Source organism: Tigriopus californicus, chromosome 8 (assembly GCF_007210705.1).
Source record: "Tigriopus californicus strain San Diego chromosome 8, Tcal_SD_v2.1, whole genome shotgun sequence".
Classification (NCBI taxonomy): Eukaryota; Metazoa; Arthropoda; class Copepoda; order Harpacticoida; family Harpacticidae; genus Tigriopus; species Tigriopus californicus.
This window is the reverse complement of record NC_081447.1, coordinates 9411763-9439144: the sequence shown is the minus strand read 5'-3', so window position 1 is coordinate 9439144 and position 27382 is coordinate 9411763. Positions and strand designations below refer to the sequence as shown.

The 27382-nt window shown below is 39.7% G+C and overlaps 2 protein-coding genes across 4 annotated transcripts; one reads left to right on the top strand and one right to left on the bottom strand.

The window, feature by feature from the left end:
- On the top strand, positions 1 to 19396 carry LOC131884753 (uncharacterized). 2 transcript variants are annotated; one of them, XM_059232625.1, is made up of 4 exons: positions 9 to 526; positions 4283 to 4392; positions 15890 to 16005; positions 19149 to 19396. In XM_059232625.1, the coding sequence occupies exons 1-4, from the start codon at positions 320 to 322 to the stop codon at positions 19361 to 19363; spliced, it is 648 nt and encodes a 215-aa protein (XP_059088608.1). In that variant the 5' UTR covers positions 9 to 319; the 3' UTR covers positions 19364 to 19396. The 2 variants fall into 2 exon arrangements, with proteins under 2 accessions (XP_059088607.1, XP_059088608.1); XM_059232624.1 differs by lacking the exons at positions 15890 to 16005; positions 19149 to 19396 and adding an exon at positions 10928 to 12040 and having other exon boundaries at positions 1 to 526.
- On the bottom strand, positions 19387 to 24929 carry LOC131884751 (E3 ubiquitin-protein ligase TRIM71-like). 2 transcript variants are annotated; one of them, XM_059232623.1, is made up of 4 exons: positions 24780 to 24929; positions 23942 to 24632; positions 21628 to 23871; positions 19387 to 21402 (listed from the first exon to the last, which is right to left on the bottom strand). In XM_059232623.1, the coding sequence occupies exons 2-4, from the start codon at positions 24269 to 24271 to the stop codon at positions 21157 to 21159; spliced, it is 2820 nt and encodes a 939-aa protein (XP_059088606.1). In that variant the 5' UTR covers positions 24272 to 24632; positions 24780 to 24929; the 3' UTR covers positions 19387 to 21156. The 2 variants fall into 2 exon arrangements, with proteins under 2 accessions (XP_059088606.1, XP_059088605.1); XM_059232622.1 differs by having other exon boundaries at positions 23942 to 24913.
- Positions 24930 to 27382: the final 2453 nt, after the last annotated feature.

Below are 27382 nucleotides of genomic sequence, written 5' to 3'. Positions count from 1 at the left end.
TTGCACCGCTTTGGACTTGATTCAGTCTTAGAAAGAGATCTTCCTGAACAACGACGGACTCACAAAAATGTGAGGAAAAGTGCAAAAATCCACCTTTAAGTGATGGTTGTTCTTTGTCGTTGATAGGCCAGTCACCTTGAATTGAAGCGGAAATTGAAAGTGACACTTCCAGACAATTTCATGGGCACTTTCATGAAGCTAAACGGCACGATGTCTCAATAGAATGAGAAGAAGGCTTTAAAAAGAAGTTAGTGGATGGAGAGGTACCTTGAAAACGTGCATCCTAAGACTTACTAGACTGGAAGTCAATGCCGTATCTATGATTTGTGATTGCATTGCTCAAAGTATGGCACAAACCGATCGAGGTTGGTCGTTTTTGTTTCCAATTGGCAATGGGTCCTACCACGATCAAGCGTCTACCAACACCCGGCACACCTTCCCGTGCAATCTGTCTGGACGAGCTGGCAAGCTCCAGATATTCGGTGTTTTATTCTGTTTTGTAGCCGGAATAGCCCTGGGCCTTACGGTATGTTGGAGCTGGGCACCACTCACCTTTATCATAATAAGCACCCCAGTTGGTGTTGAATTACTAACTTGGCAATCTTGACTACATACATATTTTCAGACTTTAAAACTTCTGGATCGCATCCTGCAGAAAAAGTTGCGCAAGTTGAATTGCGGAACGATAACTATTGACTAGTGAATGTCGTCAACACATTCAATAAGAGCTGGATGTTCAACTTTGTGCTTCGCAATTCTTTCCTTTCGCTGCTAGCTTCTTTGTTACCTTCATTGGCAAAGAAACCATAATAGAAGGGTATATTTGCATTGCTTCCGTCACGTTAAGTGAAAGTCTCTGCTATATTTTGGCATTTTCTTCCACACTGAGCAATTTAACTTTCCCTGGTGAAATACAAGATGTGGAAAATGAAGGAGCTAATGTAGACAAGTGGCCTAAAAGGCAGGCAAACAAGGCAAGCATCTTTTTCCTTGGTGTCATGGGATGAAACCCTGTTGCTATGCTGGAAGTAAACCATTTGATGAGAACAGTGTGATGTCATGTTTATAATATTCCAATACTCTTTTTTCTTGAAAATAGCATTTTTGTTTTATTAGGCCAGGATAAATAAAAAAGAAACCAGAAGATACTGTCAAAAATTGCGTTTTTGATTTTTCAGTGCAACACTTTCTCAAGCCTTTTATTATATCCACTTGATGCTTTCACCAACCAGTAACTTTGCTCAGCACACTAGAAACATTTTGGGAGCCATTTTGCAAATTCAAGTGAGTTGAAGGTCCAATTCATGGGCTCAAAGCCTTCAAAATACCAAACATTCTAAGAAGGATTACCTTTTGAAATGGGTTTCAGAAATGAATGGCATGGGAAAGCCATATTGTTACATTTGTAAATGTCAACATCACACAAAAGTCATGAAGATGCACCATTGGGTCTGAGGGGAAAGTAAACAAATTACATTTTGAAAAATGATTGATTCTGAATCAGCTATCTAAATGACATACATTGCAGTGATATGTCTGATCAAATGATTGATCTAAACTTCCAAAACTTTGACCATTGGAATTTCCCGCTCTACCGTTTTTCAAGTTGTTGTCAATGGCCACAAGTGACATAATACCGCTTAGTCTCAATTCAAAAAGTCTGTTTGAAAGGCAATGCCTGCACTTGGGCAAAAAAAAAAATTGCACAATTTTCAGCTTGGCCTCTCTTCCAATTTCAAATAAATGATCTAGTGCTTCAGTTTGTGGTTCACATTCCTTGTCATGAGAGGGAGGACCTTTGAAAAGAGGGAAGGAGGTTAGGAATCTAGGCATTCAGCATCATATTTCTACCAGACGTAGAACGGCAATGTTTAAGGAGTCGTTTGTCCTCCATAGGCAGCCATGACGTCACCAAATTTTGCCAAAAAAAATTCCACCATTGTTTTGCCTAAAAAAGGAGAAAAAAAGATGATGGACTAGTACGTAAAACACGTGTCAGAAATAGGCCTACTTTTGAATGAGTCACTTTTAGGAAAGTTCTACAAATATTGTCTTTATACGTAAAGCTTCATACCTGTATGGAGTGAATAGCAATTCAAAATTGTTACATAAGTAGTGCTGACAAATGAAAGAGTACAATTATTAATCTATCGTAACGAAACTACCAATATTTGTTTTCTGTTACGCAATTCCGTACGATTTTTGACATGTAACAGAAAAAGTGCTCCTAGCAATACAGTTCAACATTGAATCAAATGTGCTTTAGAGTTTAGGGTTTTACAAAACATGTTACAAAGAAAATCTAGTTATACTCTTATTTGGCAATCAAATTGATTATGAGAGGCATTAAGTTGTTTATCTATTTTGCCCCTCTCATGACAAGCTGAATATTAAATCTGCATAGTCAATGAGTTTCCAGATCAATAATCCTTGAACTTGACATCATTGTTTGAATTATTACATCCTTGGGCTAAGACGCATTGGATGCAGTCCTCATTGTATTAGTCCGTGCATTTCTAGGGCATGAGTGTGGACAGACGTCAAAAAATACATGCAAAATACAGTTGTACAAATAAAATACAGCTGTGTTTTGATGCATCTCAGAATCCACATGTTGTTGATTTTCGCAATGTGCATTTATATACTAATAAGTTCATGTTTAGTTTTACAAGAGACAAGGACATCTCTAGTTCTGATGGAATCAATTTCTTGCATAGGCAGATTGCAAACCTTTACTCCTGAGTTTGAAAGCGGTTTCATTTATTCAGCACAGTGGTAAAAATACCCTTTAAAGTTTTGATGGAAATTATCAAGCACATCTTGGCATTTTTCTCCCTCAGAAAATCATGGGGAACAATTTTGATTTTATTGGTTTATGAAATTCTAGCCCACATAAAAAACTTACATTCCTAAAAACATTATAAAAACTAAAATTTTCAAAAACCTACTCAATGTAAGTTGGGAGCACATTTAGTTAGCTCTTGAATATAAATTATGAGATCATCTGTTTCACCGCTTCTTAGTTACATGGAATTTACTGGCCCAAATTTCATCGTTTTTAGCCCCAAAATGCCCCGGTTATATGTTAATTCAATTTCCGAAAGAATTAATATCGATTTTCAATATCACAAATACAAAAGAATATTTTTCCTCTTCTTACATAGTCTCACAATAGCTAAAAATGCTATATAATGTCACTTAAAACACACTAAAAGTGTAATCTTTGAAAATGTGTTTTACAATCAACATGTGTACACTTAGTTATGCATTCACTTGAATTCTGAAGACGGTACATACAACAGACAATGTTATAGATTTTGTCGTTTCTTGAAGACTTTGTTGAAACTGATTGAAAATAGCTTCTTTAAGGCTTCAGTGATATTTGTGAAATTTTCAATGACCACTCAACTAAATGTACCTTGGACGCTTTTAAAATTGAATTTTCAAAAATCTGCTTTTTGAGGGTTTTAGATATAGTTGTACAAGGTATTAACTTAATTTGAAATTATGCAAGAAATGGAAAAATAATCTTTCATTTTTACGATAGTGAAAATCGATATTATATCTTTGGTAAATTGAATTAACATATAACCGGGGCATTTTGGGGCTAAAAACGAGGAAATTTGGACCACTAAATCCGATGTAACTAAGTAGCGGTGAAATAGATGTTATCTTCAATTACATTCAAGAGCTAACTAAGTGTGCTTCTAATTTACATTGAGTAGGTTTTTGAAAATCTTAGTTTTTATAATGTTTTTAGGTATGTAAGTTTTTTATGTGGACTAGAATTCCATAAAACAATAAAATTAAAGTTGTTCCCTATGACTTCTTGAGGTAGAAAAATGCCAATTTGTGTTTGGGAATTTCTCTGGAAACTTGATAGGGCTTTTTGAACACCGTGTCAGGTCAGGTCTGGTAACATTTTTTGACCTAAACAGTGGTGAAGTAGTGTAGTACTGTTTCAGCTTCACAAATCGGCCGCCCTAGGTGCATTGACCCCATAGGTAATCTGTAGTCTGTTTGAACTTAGAGCTTATCGATTTCGAGGATGGTTTGAGGATTTGATTTAAGAAATTTTAATGTCATCTTATTGAACAGGCTCCCAGGGTATTCGCTTTTCGCAATCAATTCAAATAATGGTTGCCATTTTCATTTGTAAAAAATTTTTCAAGCACTAAACCGAGAGAGGCAAAAAAGGCTTGGTATTTTTGCTCTTTCGGGTCAAAAGGAAAGGATCTACAAATGTAACATGTTACGATAGTTTTTCTAAATCTCATTTCAGATCTCGTTCTTGAGTATTTTCCATGGAACATTGGCAATTATCGGAGGAATGTGTTTCCTCTGGACAGGGATTTGTGCTATTATATCCAGCCACCAGAGACGCTCTTGCATGTGAGTTTGGAACCCTGATGTTAAAGAAGGCCGTACCCACTGGGACCACATTGTGAAAGAGCTGAAAATTAGTCCTGTGCAACCATTTAGCTAGACACTGAGGCTCTATCCAAGGGTTTTTTGCTCATGTAAAATGTACATTTTAGATAAGCACGGCTCAGCAACCATATGAAACAGTATCCAACTTGGCCTTAGATTAAATCTAATGGCGCACCTTGTTAATCAAAATGTCGATTTTGAACACGTGCAACAACAAATGACGAGCGTATGAATTTTAAGCGGTAAATTGGGTATGGCCTTCTTATCAAAAGTAGTGTGAACTTGTTCACACATTCCTTTATATTTCTAGAGAGAGTAGATAGGAAGATTGAAAATCCCTGTTAGGGGATCTATATAGTCTCTTTTAGACTTCTTTTTTCGAAAATTCGAAAAACATATTTTTCCCTTTTATCGAAAATCTGTCAGCGCCGAAAAAAACGAAAAATCGAAATATTGTTGTTGCACATTTCGAATTTCCCGCACTTTTTAACGGGCTCAAGGACTCCCTAGGGTGCATAGGGGATGTCAAGTAAAGGAAATTCAAGGAAAAATGTGGTCCGGCACCCTGATTTTTGGCATTTTGGGGAGAGAGACTTAAGACAAACATCACAGTCAACTCGCACCATTCGCCCATTGAATTTTCACTAATCGAGTGGTTTTGAGCGAGTTGTGTTACAAAACCCTACTAAATGAGCATGTTTGGTGTTAGTCAGTCAAGGCACTATCAAATTGGCTCAATACCACGATGCTAATTGCCTCGACAAGCATGTAAAATGGAACAAAATGTCAAAATCCAATGCATGCACAGTGCGTTTTGGCTGGGCATGTTGTCTTTGATTTTACTCCATGGAATAACGTCAGTTGCCCATGAACACGTTTACTTGACTAGCCCTATTACGAGTAAATGAACCCAAAATTGATACGTCTTCGAGTTAAGGATCTGTAATGGATGAGGGGTCTAATGTACCCAATAGAGGGCGACATAGTTCCTCAGTGGACGTGATTTCGAATCGCGCCTTTGGAAGTCACTCGAGGTAAGAGCTGAATAAACTCTAGCTGCCAAAAAAGGAAACATGGCGTTAGAAAGAAGTAATCATTACGATTTCTGATTCATTCAAAGTTTTGAAATCATGTGAAGACAGATACAAACAAAAGTGATTGCATTTCTTATGAATGATCTGAGATTGTGTGAGATAGTGAAATAAGAGCGATGAGTAGACTTTTTTAATTCTTAGTTCAAATATCTTGTCATTTCGGGGCAATTCTAAACATTCAGTTGTTTTTTGACCCAATTTCCCAGAAAATTACAGCTTTGGTTTCAAATAGTCTTAAATTAAAAATTTTTCTGTTAAATTTAGGCACCTAGGAACATTAATGATCCAGCTTGGTATAATTTCTGCACTTTAATACTTCAAGGAGTCATTTGTCATGAACTTTTTTGCTTAGGGTATTCAGTCCTGCCTTCAGTGTTACAATTCTTTGTTGCAATCCTGATCAGAACTCGTTAATGAACTTGAACTACATCAATGGTTGTTACTTTAGCATTACATTTATCCAAATCTTTGCTAAGTTTATTCAGCAAGATATTTGCGAATGAAAGTGCAAAATATGAAAACCACTCTCTTTGTAAGGTTTCATGCCTTGAACTTGGCCATTCAAAGTAAGTGAATGGCCAATGGGCAAAATTTATCACATCTCCATCAATAACATTTGCAAAAGAAGTTAATAAGCAGGTTAGTCATTTCTCAATAAAGGGACATATTGCGGTAACAATTAGTTTGGTCTAAAATAGAAATTCGTTACACAACCATTACCATTTAGATGACCAATATTTTATGGGTTTTGCCGCGTCAAGACCATACTTCTATAAAGAAATTGTGTTTTTGGCTTCAAACACTCCTAAAGCCAAAACTTTTGACTTTTTCCATAATGAGCATTGGAATTTAATCTTGGCATAATTGTTCAAAATGTATTGCATAAAAATGTTTTGAGGAGTCAAAATTCGGACCCTGGATGGGGTAATGATTTCTGAAGGTTTGAAGCAATGTCGCAAAAGTAAGTCATGATGGAAAAATAATATATGGCATTATCAAGCCAGTAAAGCTTCTTTGTTAGAAGCATATGACTTAGATTGTGAAAATCTGGAAGCTTTGGAAATTTGATACATCATGCTTAAGCCAAAGAGATATTTTACTTTGCTTGAAATTGGACTGAATCAGGTCTTCAGTCCAGTAAATTTTGATTGAGAAGGTGTAAACAATAAAGAAGCAAATGCCGCAAGATTTGAAACCAAGAACTCCCTCAAAGTAGCCAAAAGCAACCACAATTTTCAACCCTGAGTTTCATTGTTCATAATATGGTGGATGGAAAGAGCAAAAATTGACAATTTCTGTTGAGCCTTAAGCTTCCTCAGCTGTCATGAGATAAACCAAAACTTAAAGGCCATTCTGGAAGCTGAAAAAGAAACGAGTAACGCGTATTTTTTTTGTAGATTCGGGGTCCTTATAAGTACACCATTTTAAATTGTTATGGAGTTACACTTCCTTTTTGGAAAAGGAACGAATTTCTGTAATTTCGTTTCTTGTAATTTTGTTGCTAATGCCCTGTTAACAAGTCTTCAAAAAGATAATAAATGAATAACTAGTTAATGGTATCTAAAATTTAGACCATTAGGAGGGTACATGTTGTAAGAAGTTGGGATAATGGCTTAAGTAAAACTTGCAACAGCCAATTTGAGATTTACTGACACTGTTAAAACACTATGTAATACCCCTGTTTTTGCTCAATTGAAAAGATAATCATGAAAATTTGTCGGAGAGAGTCTCAATTTTTACATCTACTTTTGAAATTTCTTGGGGAAAAACAAAATGAGCAATTTATAGCATCTGTGAATTAAGATCTTTATTTTCTAACTATGGGCCCTGCCTTTTAATACTTGACCAGTTTTGAAGCAAATATTACTTCAGTATTTTACATCTTAAAATTGAAAATTTTCCAAATCACTAGTGGTGAGAGTCTTAATTTAGCAAATAATAGTAATGCCACCTGACAGAAAACTGACTTAATTTTTTTCCAAGAAATCTAGTCCAATTTCTAAACCCATTCTCTTTATCATCAAACTTGATGTATGAGCTGTTCAAACAATAAACAACTTTAATGGCATTGTTGTTGTAGCCTATAACACTAGAGACCCATCAATAGAAGGGATGTGATCAAATGAACTATTAAAATCGAATGTAGGGTACCAGAAAACTTCGAAAATAAAGACACTAGCCAATTCCCAAGTAAAGGTCATCAAAAGTATCAATAAAAAAAACGACTTTAGTTTGATGTGGGAAAAATCAGTTACATTTTGAGGCTAGCTAATGGTTTCCCAACATGCCACTACTAATGTGATATCATTGAAAAAGTAAATCAATTCTAGTAACAAAATTTAATTGATGCTATCAGTAATACACAGTATTTTTGGTTTTTTGATGTTGCTGAATGTCTCATTCAAAATTGCCAGGATTTCTTGCTTGATAGTTTGTTCAAGATAGAGCTTACAAAGTTGGAATACATCACTCTGAACTCATCAGGTTCAAAATCAGTCTCGGGTTTTTAATTATGTTTCTTTACAACGGCGCAAGAACAATTGTTAGCAGAGGGTTTACTAACGCTGTCTTTCCTTTTTTTGCCGCGAGATGTCTCATTATGAAACAAGCAGTCCCTATAAGGAAGAAGAGTGTGAGAATACGCTTTAAGATCCCAAACTTTATTAAGAGATTATCAAATGCACAATTTATTGCCCAAGTACTGTGACACAATGAATAAGCCATCAGCTCTTCTAGGAGACGTTTCAAATTCTTTATGGGCGAAATTCTGAACAATTATAGCATGTAAATTGTCATTTGAAATGAGGTTGTATACTGTACCGTATGAGTGATAACATGTCAACACTTTGGCAAAATCGGAAAAAACTCATTTCACACATTTAAACCAAGACTGTTAAGGGGGGGTTGAGTTAGGTGGTACTGACTTGCAGAGGTTCACGAACCTTGAGAATAAGCAGTTGCAGGATCATGTTCTGAAAAATAATCACTAGATGGCAATACCCCATAGTATATCCCAAAGGTCAACGAGCAAATTCAAATAGACATTGTTAAGTAGCTTGTGGGACCACAGAATCTCTGGTGTAAAACTAGTTTCTGTTTGTGCTAGGGGACCCAAACTATACTTTTCACTCACTTTGAGACAACTGCATTGATTGTAGCAAAAAAGCAATGAACATTTAAAAGGCTAGCAAGGTTAAGTGATTCAATAATTTTCTTGATGATCCGCCCGGGTCCTGCGCCTAGAAACCTTTTTATGGAAATTAATGTATTATGTTAGTTCTGCCGGAAATAAAGGGCAAAAAATATCTTATCTAATAAATAGAAAATTAAAATCTAAACGCACAAGATTGCTATTACATTTGCCAAACCAGCCTAAATGAACCTCCCTTCAAGGTCTTGTGGCACCAACAGTCATATTGTCAAGGAAAACCAAGAAATAGTTTGGATGTGTAGAAATCTAGCAAAGGCGACTTCAGAACTAAAAAGAGCTATATTTCTTACTTGCCAGATTGAACTTTGTTTGGTAATAAAACTTTGATAAATCGTTCAAATTTATCAATTATGTTTCATTCAAGTCTTTCTATGAGTTTCAGATCAGCAAACCTATGCTTTCAGGTCTATTTTACTCCAGAACATGAAGAAGAGAGCAAAAATTATGTCTATTCATATAGCCTCTCTTAAGCAAAGAGTTGTGAAGAAAAATACACTTGGCTAATTCAAGTTAATCCATGCAGACATGTAGAGATGTTTGAATTTACTTGCCAATAAATTTGCAATTTTGACTTCTTTCTTGCCATTTTTTGGGCTTGCACAATTTGGTCTGCCTTCATCTCTAACCATTTTCATCCCTCATCGATAGGCACTAGGGTCAGGACCCGAGATGAAATAACCTCCAGGGCTTGAAGTAACGTTTTACATATGAAAAACGGTTTACTTTTTGAGGGTTACGGTTCAAGCCCTGAAAACCTCACATTACCGCTTTCGACGGATCGCAATATGGATCCCCTTGCACAAACAGAAACTAGTTTTACATCCAAATGAAACCGGAGATTCAATGGTCCCAAAAGCTACTCAATGATTTCTGTCTGAATTTGGCCGTTGACCTTCGGGGTACTGCCATGTGGTGCAGGGTTGGCCAAAACCCGCCCGTTGGATAAAAAACCCAAAACCCACCCAAAACCCACCCATGGGCGGGTTTTCTGCGGGTGGGTTTTTTTACAAATCTTTCTCAATTATTTCCCTTATTTTTCCATGGCCTTCCTCTTTGTTGTCATTGCTACAAGCTTAAAGTAGTGTCCGCTTGCTCAAAAAGGAATAAGCTGAAAATTGTGTTCAAACTGTATTTAGATTCGTCATGGCTGGACGGCGGCAATGTGCTGCATAGCAGAGTTTTGTTCGATTAAGTGAAAATCCTTTTCGGTATCGGTGTAAAGTAACAGAAAGCTGGGAGCATGGTAAGCGTCTCCAGAATCCTGTCAATGACTAACGTCACTAATTCAACTGACACAGGAAATTTGGAACTCGAAGAGCAATGTTACAATTAGAAAGCTATACCTCTGATTTTTGCCTACTCCTCAACTTTACTTGTATGTAATTGTCACAAAAAGAAATAAAAAAAAAGTTTAGCCATAAAGTTTCATCAAAAAAAAAAAAAAAACAATTGAACCCGGAAATTAAAACCCCAATTAAACCCATCCAATAAAAAACCCGTCCCACCCGCCATTAAAACCCGAAAAAACCCACCCCGGGTTAAACCCATTTGCCAACCCTGAGTGGTGGCTATTTCCCAGAACTTAATCCTGCCGCTGTTTCTTCTCAATAGTTGATTGTTTTAGGCTCACGTGGCCTTGCAGTGTCAAAACAATAACACAGATCCCTATAAGAAAGGTCCTGCTACATGGCACCCACTACGTTTGTTACGCAATTAGACAGATGGCAGCTACCTCGCTTGGCCTTTCATCTGGAGATGGGTATTGTCCCAGCTCCGTCAAAACAGTTAACATTAATTACTACCTCACCCTTGGGTTCGTCCAAAAAAACTGCTAAAATAGCAACTCATGCTGTAATTTAAATATTATGAGGGAACTTAACTAGATCGGGTTAGAAGCAAGGGTAACAAATTGGAAAGAGGACACTTCACCAAAATGCAAGGACTGTCAGCCTTCCCTCAATTTAGCTAGAATTAAAATTAAGCATACAGCAAACTTGTCTTGATGAAAACGGCTCCTTATTCGAGAACCCCAATACTTAGTTTCTTAAAACACAAGGGAAAAAAATCCTCATTTTGTTAGAATGGCACAAATTTTGTAATGATGAGCCAGGAGTGAACTTTTGACAGCGGCAAACCCTTTTGAGCTTTGCTGTCACCTTGGACGAATGTTTAATGTCCTTTTTCACCTTAGAGCGACCAAAACAATATTTGAAGCAATGCCTATAAGGAGCATCTATTGCGATTTAAAAAATGTGGACGGTCATTGCTCTCTTCTCCAGCCAAGGTATGGTAAATACGAACTAATTATATCTTTGTGGGCAGTTAAGCCATTTGCCAGTGGCTGCATTGTTATCATGTGCAAATTGTTCAAGGCTACGCCAAAGAAGAGGTCAGACAAGCGGACAATGTTAGGTGGTGGGACAATGGGCAAGTTCATACCACCAAGACGACAACTGAATATTTGGCCCCCAAGGGCACCAGGGCGATCCCCCACCGATATTTATAATCACCATATCTTGTCCCAGTAGACTCATTCTTATGTTCGATTGTCCAGCGACGCTTTTCATGTTATCATGTCAGTTGTGACAGTATCAAAAACTCGCTAGTTTCAGGTTGTTTGCAACACTCCCAAGAAGGCCTTCGCCAAAGCCGCTCAGAAGTGTATGTGGGGTGGAGGAATTCAAATTAGGCGATCAAAACTAAGTTCATGTTCTTACGTTGTTATATTTGTCAAGTAATCGAATTCGGACGAATAATCATTTATCAAGTAAGATTCCATTTTGTGAGCGATGGGAATAATGGTTCAAAAGATGAGTTATTATTTGACACATTTGCGTCCCATTATTGCCCTGTGGAGTTTTGGACCGTATTTCATTACCGTATAAATAAACGACTGTGCAAGAACTTTGAGAAGAAGGATTGTACGAAAAATTCGCGTTTCAATATCCTTCAAGTTGAGATCTTGCGTCGTTTCGCTATAGATACGTCCCTCTCCATTAATAGATTCTCTTACACAAACTGCTTCACACGCACGTCAAATGTGGAAAGTGCTGACATTCCACTCTTAGAACAAAAGTTTGAAAATTTTGGCCCAAAAAGGAAACCTTTTTCCCGGTCTAGTAGACTAATGGCACTTAGATTATATAAAGATAACTTTTCTGCAAAAGTCTTGATTAGAAATTGGAGAAGAGTACCCAAAGTAGTTTATGATTCCCCTGAAGAGGGCTTGTCAGGGTTGAATGCTATTTCAATAAAATAATGCAAGTATTAAATCGGTATTTTTGACCCTTAAAAACCAATTAACATTGCAAATGTGCTCTTTTGCCTCAAATATGCTGTTTACTGTTGTGCTCAAACTAGTTATTTCCTTGTTTGTTTGCTTCTTTGATTGAAATTCTAAGATATTTGCTTGTTTGCAAATATTTGATCCATATTCAAATAAGTTCAGTGTAGTAGCTAAACCAACCTGACTTCAATAGCAAACTAGTTATGCTGATATTTTATCATTTTGTAGTCCTCAAGTCATTACAAACTTTTCATTCAAAACTGGGGTATTGAGTTTCAGTGAACTTATGAAAAGGTGAACTGGGACAGAAGAGCTATTTTCAATCGATGGCTATTTAAAAGAGTATAGGATATACTCCTATGGCAAGCCTTACTTTTGGGGATGACCAAGAACTTCACAACCATAAAATATTCTTATGTCTGTTTTGCTCCATCTGATTGGTCAGTTCACATGAATTATTGTTGGAATCTGGCACGTCTGCTTGAAGGAGCAATTCAGAAGTGTGGAATCGAATATCCAGTTTCTGTCGATTTGGTAATGACACAGTTTCATCGATTTTATTGTGGCCACCTTTGGCACAAATTGAACCCCATGTTAAGAAAAAGGAAACGGAAGAAAATTTACGGAAAGAAAAATATTATTTTTCACGCAACCTCTGATTGTCTTCTTTCGATGTTCTGCTCCTTTTCGCTTTGACGGAAAGAAAGGGTGACTGACAATCTTTAAAGTAAAAGAAATTGATGCATGAAATCGAGAATAATTCTATGCCACAGGAAAAAAGATCAAAATGAGCATTTGTTAGGTTGTATCAGCATTCGGTTTTATCTTATCTACTGATATGATCAATCAGCCTGCGTCTCAAACTTTCGAACCAGTACTGCCAAGTTTGATCCAAATTGGATTTTTTAAAGTCAGGGGAATGTACATTTTCTGACCAAAAACATCCACCTTGGATCAAACTTGGCAGTACCGGTTTGAAAGTTTGAGGCACAGGCAGATCGATCACATCAGTAATCTTATCCTGTGATTCTTGCATTTTGTACTTTGTTTATTGAGGCATGGACTACTACATCAGCCTGGACACTCAGAAGTTTTTCTTTCTTTCCAAAGATGGCTCAAATCCCAACATAAAAGACTTCACCTGATACCTTGAATGGCTTGCACGCTTTCCTTACTCCCTTAACCAGAATATTGTTTTAATAGTTTTAACTAAAAAAATAGTGCCTACTTGTGATCCCAATGAGTGGGGCCACGGCCACGAACAATGGTCCCCAATAAATCAGTGATTTACCCGGTTCTTTACACTATCCCTTCCAATCCTTTCTGCTCCGGTATCCCCTGGCAAACATGCTGCAAATGGCTGAATCTGAACGGTGTCTCAATAACATTGGAAGACAAGCCTTCACCTTTTTATCTGAGACATGTGTCCCCAAGGAGAAACACAAAAGTTGCATTCATGGCAAACAGGGCTTCAAATTCCATGCCAGGAAGCCCACTGGGGTTAGTTGGCCCAGGAGTGAGTTTAAGCTCCATATTAGCAAGTGATTCAATCCTACCCTTCTCTCATCCTCTTATTTTCATTCAAATTTCATCAATCAAGAGCAAATATTGGGTTTGGTAGATGTTAAAGCACTTAATACTAGTCTCTAGGTAAGAAATTGTCTTTCAACCATGCAAGGTCTCAAAACTGATGCCAAATAGCTCTGAGATGGAACAGACACCATGTTTTTGGCAAGGATTTGTTTGCATAGGTTCGGGCTAGTATTGTTCCACAACACAGCCATTGCCAAGAGATTAGAGGAGTATTGCCTTGAACCTTTGCTAATCAAAGCCAGCCTTAGCTGTTTTATTGCAAATTGCACTTTGTAACCACTTGCATGCAGCAAATTGTTTACATAATCTATAGATGCAGTTCTTGTCTCATGGTAATGTCCCCAAAAAGCTAAAATGTTTGTGATCTGAGTTGTCAAGTGCAAGAAACTCTGCTTTGTGGTAAACAAGACCATCACATTTGCAACCTTGACTCCTTGAAAAAACATATCAAACTTGAGGTCATTGTCAAGAACTTTACTATAGAGAATTGAGGGACCAACTTGTTTGAATTCAAGGATTTTGGCATTTGGAAAAACCGCACTATCATTGTAATTGAGTTGAAAAACGTTTCTTGCATAGTCCAATTTGGCCATCTTAATTTTGATCTCTTCTAAACTTTGGAAATGCTCTTCTTCAAAGACCTGTTTAATCTTTGTGTCTTGACTTCTTGAACGTTCTCATGTCTTTTGGCACTTGACGTGTTCAGATTTCTTGGTTGGGAGGGATTGGAAAGGTAGTGAGGACAATTTGCAAAGATACTTGTAACCAAACCCTGTTTCAAGATCCGCAAGGTTTGCATTTTAGATTGGGTTATATTTCAGGTGATATTCTGATCTTGGCGCTGACATTCAAAATCATGGTTTGAAAATGAATCAAATAAATTGTTGCTTTTCAAGATCCGCAAGGTTTGCATTTTAGATTGGGTTATATTTCAGGTGATATTCTGATCTTGGCGCTGACATTCAAAATCGTGGTTTGAAAATGAATCAAATAAATTGTTGCTTTTAACGAAGGTATCTAATATTGTCTTGGGATGGCTTGGATCCATTTTTGCCACAAGCCAGAATTTTTGGAAATTTGTGGGTTGAAATACCCAGATGCTTCTCATTGTCGCGGTGTCCTGTTCTACAGCCGGGCGCACAACACTTATTCACCATATTGAAATGGCGGCGATCGAAATTTCAATCAGCCTGAGCTAAATCGCCAGGTGTTGAATCAAGTACAAATTAACACGGATCACTAATTAGCCTAGAGCTCCATTTTCTTTGGCATTTTCCCGTAGTATTTCTTTTTGTCGTTGGTTTGGTTTGGTCTGGCTTGGCTTTTTGCCTTCCTTCTCTTCTCATCGCGCCAACAGCTGGTTTGTTTGTTGATTTGTCTTGGACCGTTTTTAGAAAATCTCGTTCAATTCAAATTAAAAGCAGAAGTCCAGAGCAAGACACAGATGTCCATGATTGAGGCAACTCCTATCTACTCTGTTTGATGAATTTCAGACACCCTTGAATTTCATCACATTCAAACTAGAGATTTTAAAGCCCCTTAACAAGCTTAATGCTCTTGGTGTGTCTAGGAGACGAAATTCAGTATGAAATTGATTTGAATCAGTTTTTAAGCTATGGTCCTTTGTGATAACTTGTTTTCTAGCTAAAAAATAATCAGATTAATCAGTTTGTCAATCACACAAAACCTCTAGAGTCTTAACTCCTTCTCTGACTTCCATTTCCGATCTGTTTTTTTTTTAAATTTGTTTTTTGAAGTTATTTGTTTGTTGCTATTTGATTAAAAATCAATTTTTAAAATTTGATTTTCCTTGTTTGGCCCTATCAGTATAGTACTTAATTGATACTTTTGTTATCGTGTTTGGTCTTGAAATTAACCTTCATAGGCCACTTAGCCAACTAGGTCAGTGCTTTTAGATGGTTGGCGGCAAAAATCGCCAAAAATTTGAGCGAATGTGAAGTATAGGATATGGAGGCACTGACCTATTTACGGATGAGGAAATTCAACAGGGTGAAACCATTTAGAGGTAAGGCCAAACGTTAAAACAAACTCGTCAGTTGTGAGTAGTTTTTGGGCATCATTGTGATGTCATTTTCTATAGTTCTCATTTTGAACAAGATCCAAATGAATTTATTGCTTGTTTGTCATGTGACAAAGATTCAACTTTGATATTTGATGTATTGCTCAGCCTTTCTTTCTCAGTTGTGCCCCTTACGGAGAATCTGAACCCTATTTGAAACACTCCGATTAATTGTCATCTTTCCATTCACTCAGCTTATGGTTCGTGATCATTCTGTCCATCGTGAGCACACTCTACGCCGTGGTATGGATAATGGCTTTCCAAGTGATTATTGCTACAAGCCATGACCGGCTCAAGAGCTTTGGAGAAGGTAAGAATGTGTGTTACGGCTCAATAGCTTTGGAGAAGGTAAGAATGTGTTACGAACAATATCAGTTGGCCTTTTTTACTTTTACATATACAGGGTGTAAGAATATTGATAACTCCTTCAGAAATGGAATGAATGGTTTGAGATAGACCGTTGAGTGATTGTCATAGAACCAATTTGACCTTTTCTGGATGAATTTAGGAATCCTGTCTAGCATGAAAGCACAAACAATTTCTTACAAAAAATACAATGAAAAGAGTTGTCTAACCCATGCATGGAGAGACGGCTCAAAATTTTAGACAACAGTTTTTTAATAGTTTTTAATTTTCTCTCTTTTAATAGTACATTTTAAAATGTATTAGCACTTTAATACTTAGTTTCTTTACCTTCAATAATTTTGTTTATTGCCTTTACAGTATCATTGACCTACAAAATTATCAAATTACTATTCCAGCAAAGAAATATTCAATAACAATGTTTTTGTTCAAAAGTGCAGTCATATGCTTCACTAATGTGGTTTCAGACACATGCAATAAACCACTTTTTTATATTGATCATTAGGCTTATTTAAAGATGCTTAATATAGAAAGTAGGCTCTCTAGTACAAGAGTTCAAGCATAAAAAGCGACCCCTGACGGGCGCAGCCTCAAAGATCCAAGAAGCCAAATTTATACCAATGGAAAATAATTGGAACCCTGTTAAATGTTATTGAATCATATTTGAATGTACTACCGGTAGTTACTTTTATCCTATGTCAACGCCAAGCTGAAATCTTCTCTGGCAACCCATTTCGTCCGACAACGAACCTGACATCCGTTTGTTGACAACGCCGGTTGAAGTTGGGTGTTTTACTTGGACATTCTGTCAATATCTAAATATAAATACTTCTTGAATTGCTCCAAATTCAAACGAAAAAGCAAGAAAAAAACACCGGAGCAAGAATCTACATGACATTGCCTCTCCGTTTGAAAAAAGTCGGCGGCAAAATTAGAGCACGCATTGTCACCTAAAAAGTCACCTACAGCACTCGAAAACCCTCGACCAATAAGAAAAAGGGGCCCCAGACAAAAATTGTCTAATCAGTGAAAAGGAGAATCAGCTGACCATTCTATTAGGGCTCTCTAAAGAGTACAAGTATGAAAAGCAACTCCTGACGGCCGCAGCCTCCAAGATCCAAGAAGCCAAATTGTATAACAATGGAAAAGAATTGGAACCATTCGTGAGTCTGCAGATTTTGTTTAAACACAAACTATTTAGAAACATGGACTGTGAACGAGCTTCCCAACAAATCGGCCTGCTCTTTGTCACAGCGACTCTGAGCTACTTTTCGAACTAAAGTAGAAAAATATGGAATGTAGATCTCTTTGATTAAAGGCAGCTCATTTTCATATCATTTACTTGAAAAGTGGTTCATTTCAAAGTTATAGTGTCAAAAGCTTGAGTAACAGACCAAATGCAGACAGAAAATTCAATTTTATGTTTTGTGTACTGCACAACTTCGCACTTTCCCTAAGCATGGTTTTGGGCTCAAACTTGGCAATGTTCATCCATTCATCAAGATCTTATGGTCGTATCAATTGCTTATTTGGAATTAAGTGAACGGTTTAGAAGATAAGAAGTTTTTGCTTTCGTTCGCAGTTCACATCTCTAGAAGTCCGCGAATAAGTGTAGAAAACATTTCTTTAATAGGCCATTTCTTTACTGAGCATCATTCGCTGATTTGCACTCTTGAGCTGATAGAAGGTCAGGCCCAGGTTTAGGTGGTGAAGATGAAATGGTCCTCTATTTGTAGGTCACCTAGAAACGAGCAGGGCGGAAGCAAAGTGCTTCATCACTAAGGGTTGGAAAAGTAGTTCATGCTTTTCGTCAAAATAGTTAAGTTTTCAGGTCATGAAAATAAAGAGCCAAAATAAGCTCCGAAAACGTAAAGAATAAGTTACAGAAGGGTGAAAAAAATGAAATTTGTTTGGTTTTTCAAACATTTTGGTCTTATATTGTCTTGTCTTAAAGATAAACGAAAAATAGAATTTTAAAATACTCATATATAAGCAAGGTTCATACCTTAAGGCATCCTGAGATTATGGTCCAGGACAAATTATATGGGTGGTTTGCAAAATCAATACCATCGTTGAGTGAGAATCAAAGACAATAATTTACAGACAACTTACAGTACAGTTCATAGAAAAGAAGTGAAAAAACTTTAGTGACTAATCAATGCCAGCCAACACATGCGCTCTTATGAAGAGATGGTCAAAACAAAAGAATTCGCTAGAGATGCAAACATGACAATTTTCTTATTTTAGTCATATTTTTTTCATTTTCCAATTTTTAAGGGAAGATACTGTGTAAAAAATACAATTCGGAGAGTAGTTCTCCTAAATTTTGCCTAAACATGACGAAAACCCTTCAATTTTCCCTCAAATCCTCGATTTTAGTTTATTTTATGTTTAAAAAAAATTCCCTCAAAATGGCAAAAATAATTAAAACTGAACGTAATCTATCATAGCAATCTCGTTTCGGCCCCTATTCATCACTGAATGAAATCAACTTCTGTTTTCTTGCATAGGATCACCCAGTAATTTGAAGATGTCATTCTTAACTTCATTCAGATTTGAGAGTTGGCAAGATCACGTAAAGAACTATAGGGCTTGTCAAGTGAACGCGTTCATGAACAACTGACGTTATTCCATGGAGTGAAATTGAAGACAACGTGCCCAGCCAAACCGCACTGTGCATGCATTAATTTGGAGGTTTATTTCATTTTACCTGCTTGTCTAGGCAAACGACATTGTGGTATTGAGCCAATTTGAGAGTGCGTTCACTGAATTATACCAAACGTGTTCCTTTTGTTGGGCTTTGTAACACAGCTCACTCAGAATCACTCAATTATTGAAAATTCAATGGGCGGATGGTGCGAGTTGACTGTGATGTTTGTCGTAGTTCTCCTTCCGCAAAATGCTCAAAATCAGGGTGCCTGACCATTTTTCCTTGAATTTCCTTCACTTGACATGCCCTATATAACGTGCCTGAAATGGGGAGATGACTTTACGGTCGGTGTAATTAATAGTCTCATCCTTAGATGTGAGGCTTCTTTGCATCCTGTGTGTCCCAGTCAAGCCGAAATGATTAATGGGCTTTATTTTCAGAATTGGGGGGATCATTTCCGTATCTGCTCGCCAGCCAATACCTCATATCCGGATTAGGAGCAGTTCTTGGCCTCTTAACGGCCGCGTTTGCCACGACGTTATTGCGCGAAATCTCTAATGCATCGAATGCGACTCTCTTGATCCGATCACGAGCTCAACCACATCCAGAACATGGATTAACGCGCTTGCAATCTGTTTCGATTCGCACGACGTAAACTGAATAAAGTTGCTACAGAAATACAAGATGAACTGAAGATTACTGTATTTCAGATTTTTCAAGTTTCATAGTGCAGAGGGATTGTAGCTTTGCTTTACACGCACGCATAGTTAGCTGGAACATTTTGTCATTTACACAGATTTGCACAATTCCATCGTCTGACAAGGACCATGATGCCATCTTAGATTCGCACACGCACACGGTCTTGTAAAAAAAGCAAGTAGTTTTTCTCTCAACATCATTTTCGGGCATGGCTCGTCTGAGGGTTTGGAATCAATAGGGTTGGAGGGGAAACACGGGAATACATTGCTCGGTAACAAATTGACTTGAATGCAAGGATTTGTAAAACACTTGCCTGAGAAAGAGATTTAGAAGACAAAAAACGCCAATATTGGTGGCAGAAGCTGAACTCGCTCCAGGTGTAGAAATTGCCACTGAATGAGAATGAGAGGGCCCCCGGAGTGTAAGGACAATGATCGGTTCACCTCCCCTTGCGTGTTTCACACCTTCAGCTCAAACGAGAACGCTCATTGCAGTGAGGAGGCGATAATATAGATATATTTTTTGAATATAGTACTTATGTGGGTTCCTTATGACTAAGATTAACGTGTTTTGCACCAATAGGTTGCTGCAGCTCAAAGCTGGATCAATCAATCTAACGTCATTGCAATCTTTCGAAGCTGAGACATCAAAAGGCATCATTGCACACACATGAAACATTCAGAACATTTTCAGTGAAGGTGTACAGTATCATTAGAGTAATTTCGATAATATCATAGAACAGGTTCAAATTAAGGTAAGTAATATAAGGGATTGGCCCAATTATGGCAGGTTGACAAGACAAATAATGGTCGAGGTCGTCCAAAATGATATTGTCCATGATCGATTAACGTGGTGTTTCCAATAAAAAAAAATACAAGAACCATTAGAGGAAAAACTATGATTTGAGAATTCTATGAATTCTGGGCATGAACACCTCTAGAAGGATTTACCGATCTAAATCGGCTGCATCAGCCCTGGGTGAGCGAAATTCACAAAATGTTTTGATGACCTACGGGCAGATGAAAGAAATAGTTTTTTTTGTGAGGATTTGGAAGTCGTTTTTCAGTTTGCAACTCAAATCGCTTGGACTTCTCGCCCAATGAGTACCTCGAAGCGTTGGGCTCTTTTTTTGGACGACGCTGCCAACAGTTTCAAAAGCTGGAATGGAGCTAATTGTTCATCACTTACGATCTTAAAGAAGTCTCGGCAAACAAACGAGGTCAGTCTTAAGGTATTGTGGCAAAGGGTCATTATAATTGGTCAGGGTGATTTGAAGCAAAAGCTCCTTCCACAAGGGTTCTCACCCATACAACATCCATGAATGGACCCATGAATGGACAAATGAATGCGGGCTATTCAACGGGCGTACTCTATAAAAATGTTCAAATATTGCCGAACATGGTGCGTTCTACCATGGTTCTACTAAACAGAAATAATATAATCATCTCGAGGTATGCTGTTGCTGTTGTAAGGGACTCTGTACGATTGCGGGTCAGTCTTTTCGTTTCGTGGTAAAATCAGTAATTTCTTATGGTTTGAAACATTTGGAGGGTTGGCATAAGTTATTCGACACATCTTCCTGAGTTTTGTTCGTTTGAGTTCAACATGTCCAATATCGGAGATAGGTGAATTAAGCAGAACTCTTTACCCGTTGGTTTTGTGTGCTTTCGGTTTGGCTAGTTAGGGCACAATAATGGAGACACAGGTTAGAGGTGGAGGTTTCCAATCAATGTTGAAATGAAACCCTCATTAGAAGACTTGAACACGGTCATTTCCGAAATCCACGACAATGAGATGGCCGTCAGGAGAGATGCAAACTCCACTGGGCCGATCAAACTCTCCCGGACCGGTTCCTTTGATACCAAACTTCCTGATAAATACTCCCGAGGAGCTAAAAATTTGAATGCGATCATTTCGAGAATCCGCCACTATGAGATGTCCTTCTTCATCCACACATACACCGTTGGGTCGAGTGAAGTTTCCATCCTCAGAGCCCTATACACGAGAGAAACAAAATCAACTTTAGTTGTGGTGCCAGGAAAAATGGAAAGGGGAAACGAGTTACAACACTTAAAATTGTACTGGAAAGCCAAGTTGAACAAGGAAGTGCATGAAAGTAACGTGTCTGAATATGAGCATTCAATTGGAGCACTTCAAAAATTCGTAAAAGTTCAATACTTAAAATATATCGATTATTTTATCAAACAAGTGGGGACCAACCTCTTTTCCAAGGAATTGGGCGGACTGCAAATCGGCTTTTACGACCAGAAGTCGATGGTTATTGAAGTCGGTGACAACGGCTTGGTCATCAGCCGTGAAGCAAACTCCTCTGGGAGAATCAAAATGCTTCCACATGGGACCTTCAAATCCGTACTTAGAAACAAACTCGCCTTGAGGGGAAAACAGCTGGATTCGGTGATTTCTCGTGTCAGACACAAGGATCTGGCTCTTGCTGTTGCAGGCCACATCCCACGGGTAGTTGAACTGCCCGGGTTTAGAACCCTTTTCGCCGAAAACATCCATGAACTCGCCCTCCAAGGTAAAAATTTGGATTCGATGGTTATCCTTGTCAGCCACAATTAAGCGACTCATGCGATCAATGCAAACGCTAGCAGGTCGGTCGAATTGGCCATTTAGTTTGCCGGACGTTCCAAACTTGTGATGATATTTGCCATCTTTCGAATAGACCATTATCCTATTGTTCGATCGATCGGCAACAAAGATCAACCCTTCTTTAGAGCAACACACACCCCAAGGTCGGCAGATCTGACCGTTTTGTGCACCTTGAGAGCCGAATATGAACAACGGTTTCCCAATGCTCGAGTAGTTACGGCCCGCCCTGACAGTCACCTTAAATGGACTATCCATGACATGAGTGTCTTTCAGAGTCACACTGACGATGTGCTCGCCCTCGACGTTAGGCTTCCAAATAACTCTATATTGTCCGTTCTGAACATCGAATATAGAGGTGCGTACAGGTCGACCATCCGGAGCATGAACCACCACCTTCACTGGATCTGATCCCGAGAGCTTAGGCTCTCCTAACTGATCCTTAATGGTGATTTGAAATCGGACATCCTTCCCAAGAATGGCTTTCTTTAACCCATCACCTTCAGCAAGGGAGAGTGGAGCAAAGCCAGATCCTGCGACGTATCCTATATTACTCAAGGTTTGCAGCATTTTGGGGTCTGGTGCCAGAAATTCAATCTGCTCATCTTCGTGGGGAGTAGCACCACCACATTGGAATCGAATTTCTCGGATGGTCTCCATAGCCTTATTGCAAGTGTCGATGAGAGCCATCTCTCTGCCAGAGCCATTACAAGCCAGAAGCTGTTCGGTTACTCCTCCCAATCGGCACAAGGACATCTCCATCATGTTCTGTTGGTCCTTGAGAGTGTTGAGTTTAACGGTGCGGATCTTGTCTAAGCGCATCAAGAGGACCTTTTCTCGTTCTTGTAACACGGTCACATATTTCCGAGTGATGGCTTGAATCTCTTGCAATACGCTCTGATATCGGGCGTTAATTCGTTTTTCCATGTCATTCACCAAGCCCTTTGTGTCTTCAATTTGGCGGATGTCGTGCTTGGCTTGGACAATGAGCCTATCGCTGTCGCCTTTGGCTTTTTCGACGGCATCGGCATATACACGCATCACATCAGCACTCTGGACGACATGGCTCCCACTAGAAGAGCTGGAAGTGGGGGGCGACCGACAACTGCTGGAGCCGGTGGATCCCGAGAGCGCCGAATGAATGGGTAGAGTGGTTCCCGAAGAATTGCGTTCCGGATATCGAACAATGACATGATCTCGGGTGAGTTTGACTCGTTGATGGGCTACCACACACATGTCGCATAGATCTTCATTACAGTCCCGACATCTCGACGTGACGGTGTGTCGCTCGTCGCACGATTGGCACACCGGAGCCCCTGGGCCCATCCCACTCGAACCTGATGGGGCCACACCCGTCATAAGATCTCGAGACTCTGGTGTAGGTCTAAGCGGTCCCTGAACGGGCCAAGCGCCTTTGGGATGGCTGGGAATGTGCCGCCAGCCATCGCCGGTCCCCGACACCAACGTCGTGCCCAAATCGAAAGAAGATTTCCAAATGGATTCAGGCTTTTTCAACCAGGCTAGATCGGAGTGGCGTTCAGGACCGGCATCCACCGGGCCACTCCAAGGATTGGACGAATCACGGGCCGTGAGGGGCGAGGCCAGCCCATTGACCAGGGCATGAGGACCTAAAGCATGGGGCCCATTGAGTCGAGAGGGGATGGTGCCCGGTGGTGAGGTAGGATAGGCGGCCACGGCGGGGCCGACCGGACCGGGGCGGTGGGGCGGTCCTAGAGGTCCTGTGGGTCGGCGGAGGGATTGATCCGGCTCCGTCAGATTACTCGAGTCGAACATGTTGTAAAAAGGATTGGCGGCCAAGTTTTCGAGGCTTCCGTTTTCACCTAAATCCACAGCCTGCCAGATAGAAAATAGATGGCCGTCACATGTGAAATCTGGTCATTGTTAAGTGCCGTTTTGAACCTACCTCTGAGCAAAATGGACAATGGAATTGGAGGCTGCCCCGGGTATGCTGGACTAAACACGGGAAACAGAAGGTGTGGAGGCATCCGGGTAAAACGCGGGCGTCTTTAAGGGAACCTCGGCACAAAAAGCAGGTCAAGGTCTGGTCAGGCGAGACCCGAGTTACCGACTCCGCCTCCCCGGTTGATGGCTCAGTGGCTCCCACCGAGAGGGGCGTGGAGGCGGGGCTGGAAGGGGTGGCGGCCCCAGCACTCACCCCGGGAAATGACGAAGCACGTGAAGTACTGGGCTGAAAGGCGGGACCACGGAGGGCGTGATCCATGGCAGTGGCCATCGGCCGTCTGCGGCTACGCGGTCATGGTTAAGAGGGATTGGCCGGCCGGATCCACACCGACTGAGTCCAATGGGCGGTCGAGGCGGCAACCCGCGGGCGGGCGTTTCCACCTCGGGCGTCTTCAATTTCTGGCCTGGGCAGCGCAAAGAGTGGGCTAGTTTGATATTAGTGGCGAGTAGATGGGACTTGGAGGGACTTGACGCACGACAGGGGCACGGCGACAGGGGCGGAGGCCATAGGTAGAGAGGTTTGGCACACAAAAAGTCAAGCCATTGGGATCGGGCCGAGCGGATGCCGAGCGGATGGGACGAGCGGATGGGACGAGCGGATGGGACGAGCCGGGCCAAGGGCAAGAGGGACACTGGATCAAAAAGAGGGAAGCCTAAATCAAGTTGAAGGACGGTTGGAAGGTTGGGCGGGCAGTTGATCCAGCCCAGGAGAGTGACGAAGTCAGGCCCAGGGGAATCGAGTGAGACGAGTCCAAGTCAGGGAATTACGAATTCCTTACCACCGCGGCCTTCAACCCTTTTATCTGAGGGATCAGGGATCAGGGATCAGGGAGGGAGGGAGGGATGAATGGAGAGATGGATGGACCGACTGGATCGAACCTCGACTCTCGAGCGTGTTGTGTGTATTCACCACTGAGCACCACCAGTACTCCCCCCTCCTTCTCCTTCCTAGTTCTATGTATGGTCGGTACACTAGAGGAGAGGAGCCATGAATAGCGCTTCCAGCCCGACGGCCTCAACCTTTCAGCCTCTTCCATGCTGCACTCGCTGCACTCGCTGCACTTCTTGAGGCATGGATTCAGTGTCGCTTAAAGACTCCAAGAAAAATGTGCAAAATAGTCTGACGTTAGATGTTATTGATCGCTAAAACAGATCCAGCCCACGGATCAGTCTTGACTTCGGATTGTTTTTGACCCCTCATAGATAAGACTTTTGGATCTTTATCCGTTTTCGATCTTTTTACCTATTCCTGAAGCACCTAAGGATAACGCCACATGACACATCCATCCAGCTATAGAGACGTGTAAAGTACCATGACTAGCGCTTCCAGCCCGACGGCCTCAACCTTTCAGCCTCTTCCATCCTGCACTCGCTGCACTTCTTGAGGCATGGATTCAGTGTCGCTTAAAGACTCCAAGAAAAATGTGCAAAATAGTCTGACGTTAGATGTCATTGATCGCTAAAACAGATCCAGCCCACGGATCAGTCTTGACCTCGGATTGTTTTTGACCCCTCATAGATAAGACTTTTGGATCTTTATCCGTTTTCGATCTTTTTACCTATTCCTGAAGCACCTAAGGATAACGCCACATGACACATCCATCCAGCTATAGGGCTTGTCAAGGGAGCGCGTTCATAAACAACTGACGTTATTCCATGGAGTAAAATCAAAGACAACATGCCCAGCCAAACCGCACTGTGCCTGCATTGCATTTTCACATTTATTCCACTTTGCCTGCTTGTCTAAGCACATAGCATTGTGTTATTGAGCCAATTTGATGGTGCATTCACTGCATTACACCAAACATGTTCATTTTGTTAGGTTTTATAACACAGCTCACTTAAAATCACTCAATTATTGAAATTTCAGTGAGGGGGATGGTGCAAGTTTGATAGGATTTTATGTTAATGATTGCCGTCTTAAAGCGCGAAAATCGCGATTATTCTTCGGCAATTGCACATGCAGTGCCATCACAGTTTTCAAAGGGAAAATTGTTTCCATGGGCGCGCTTGTTGGTCATTTTGTATCCTCACTGCTATGCTCAACTCTCTGCTTTTAGGATGATTCCTGTTACTGAAGTAAGGCACTCTGTTTGAAAAAGACCGCGAAGGCCGTCTATGAACCCACTTGATCGGCCTTCTCCTACTTCATACCCCGCGCGAGTAACATCAGGCTTGCCAAAGTTATCGTAGGAACATTGTCACCTATTTTGATGTGAGTTTGGCTACGGATACCTAGAATCCCTTGATAATGCCCCATAGATCAGCAATGACTAGAGAGGCTAGAGAGCTTGCAGTGACCAAGATCAAATTGACGAGCAATGAGAAGGAGAAAAGACTACGAGATCGAGAGGAGGGAAGTATTCCATATATTTCTTACGTAGCAACACAATATAATACGTTCTCTAACAACATAATCATTTTATAATAGCAAATTTACATACAAATAGGTCTCTTGAATTTTACCAAACCCTTTTTAATGGGCCTCGCAGATTATTGCAGACTTCTGAGGGGTTTTAGGTTCTTCTGTGCTACTACCAGTATCGACTTCCGTGTGGGGCTCAATAGCTGGCTCAAAAAATAATTTAGTTTGATTTGACCAAGCAATTAGTTTTTCCATGATGAAAGGTTTATTAATGGAAGAGCCATCTTTGCTCTACAAAACCAATTCCAAACATTTACAAGCGTCATCACTCGCACACTAACCAATCAAAAAATAACGTTCATGATGATCCAACTCGCAAGCGTGATTTCAATCAGCAACCGAGCACAAGAGGGACTGCTTGGTTCATAATGAGACATCTCGCGTTTGATGATAAAGAGTATGGGTTTAGAAATTGGACTAGATTTCTTGGAAAAAAGTTAAGTCAGTTTTCTGTCAGGTGGCATTACTATTATTTGCTAGATTAAAACTCTCACCACTAATGATTTGGAAAATTTTCAATTTTAAGATGTAAAATACTGAAGTAATATTTGCTTCAAAACTGGTCAAGTATTAAAAGGCAGGGCCCATAGTTAGAAAATAAAGATCTTAATTCACAGATGCTATAAATTGCTCATTTTGTTTTTCCCCAAGAAATTTCAAAAGTAGATGTAAAAATTGAGACTCTCTCCGACAAATTTTCATGATTATCTTTTCAATTGAGCAAAAACAGGGGTATTACATAGTGTTTTAACAGTGTCAGTAAATCTCAAATTGGCTGTTGCAAGTTTTACTTAAGCCATTATCCCAACTTCTTACAACATGTACCCTCCTAATGGTCTAAATTTCAGATACCATTAACTAGTTATTCATTTATTATCTTTTTGAAGACTTGTTAACAGGGCATTAGCAACAAAATTACAAGAAACGAAATTGCAGAAATTCGTACCGTTTCCAAAA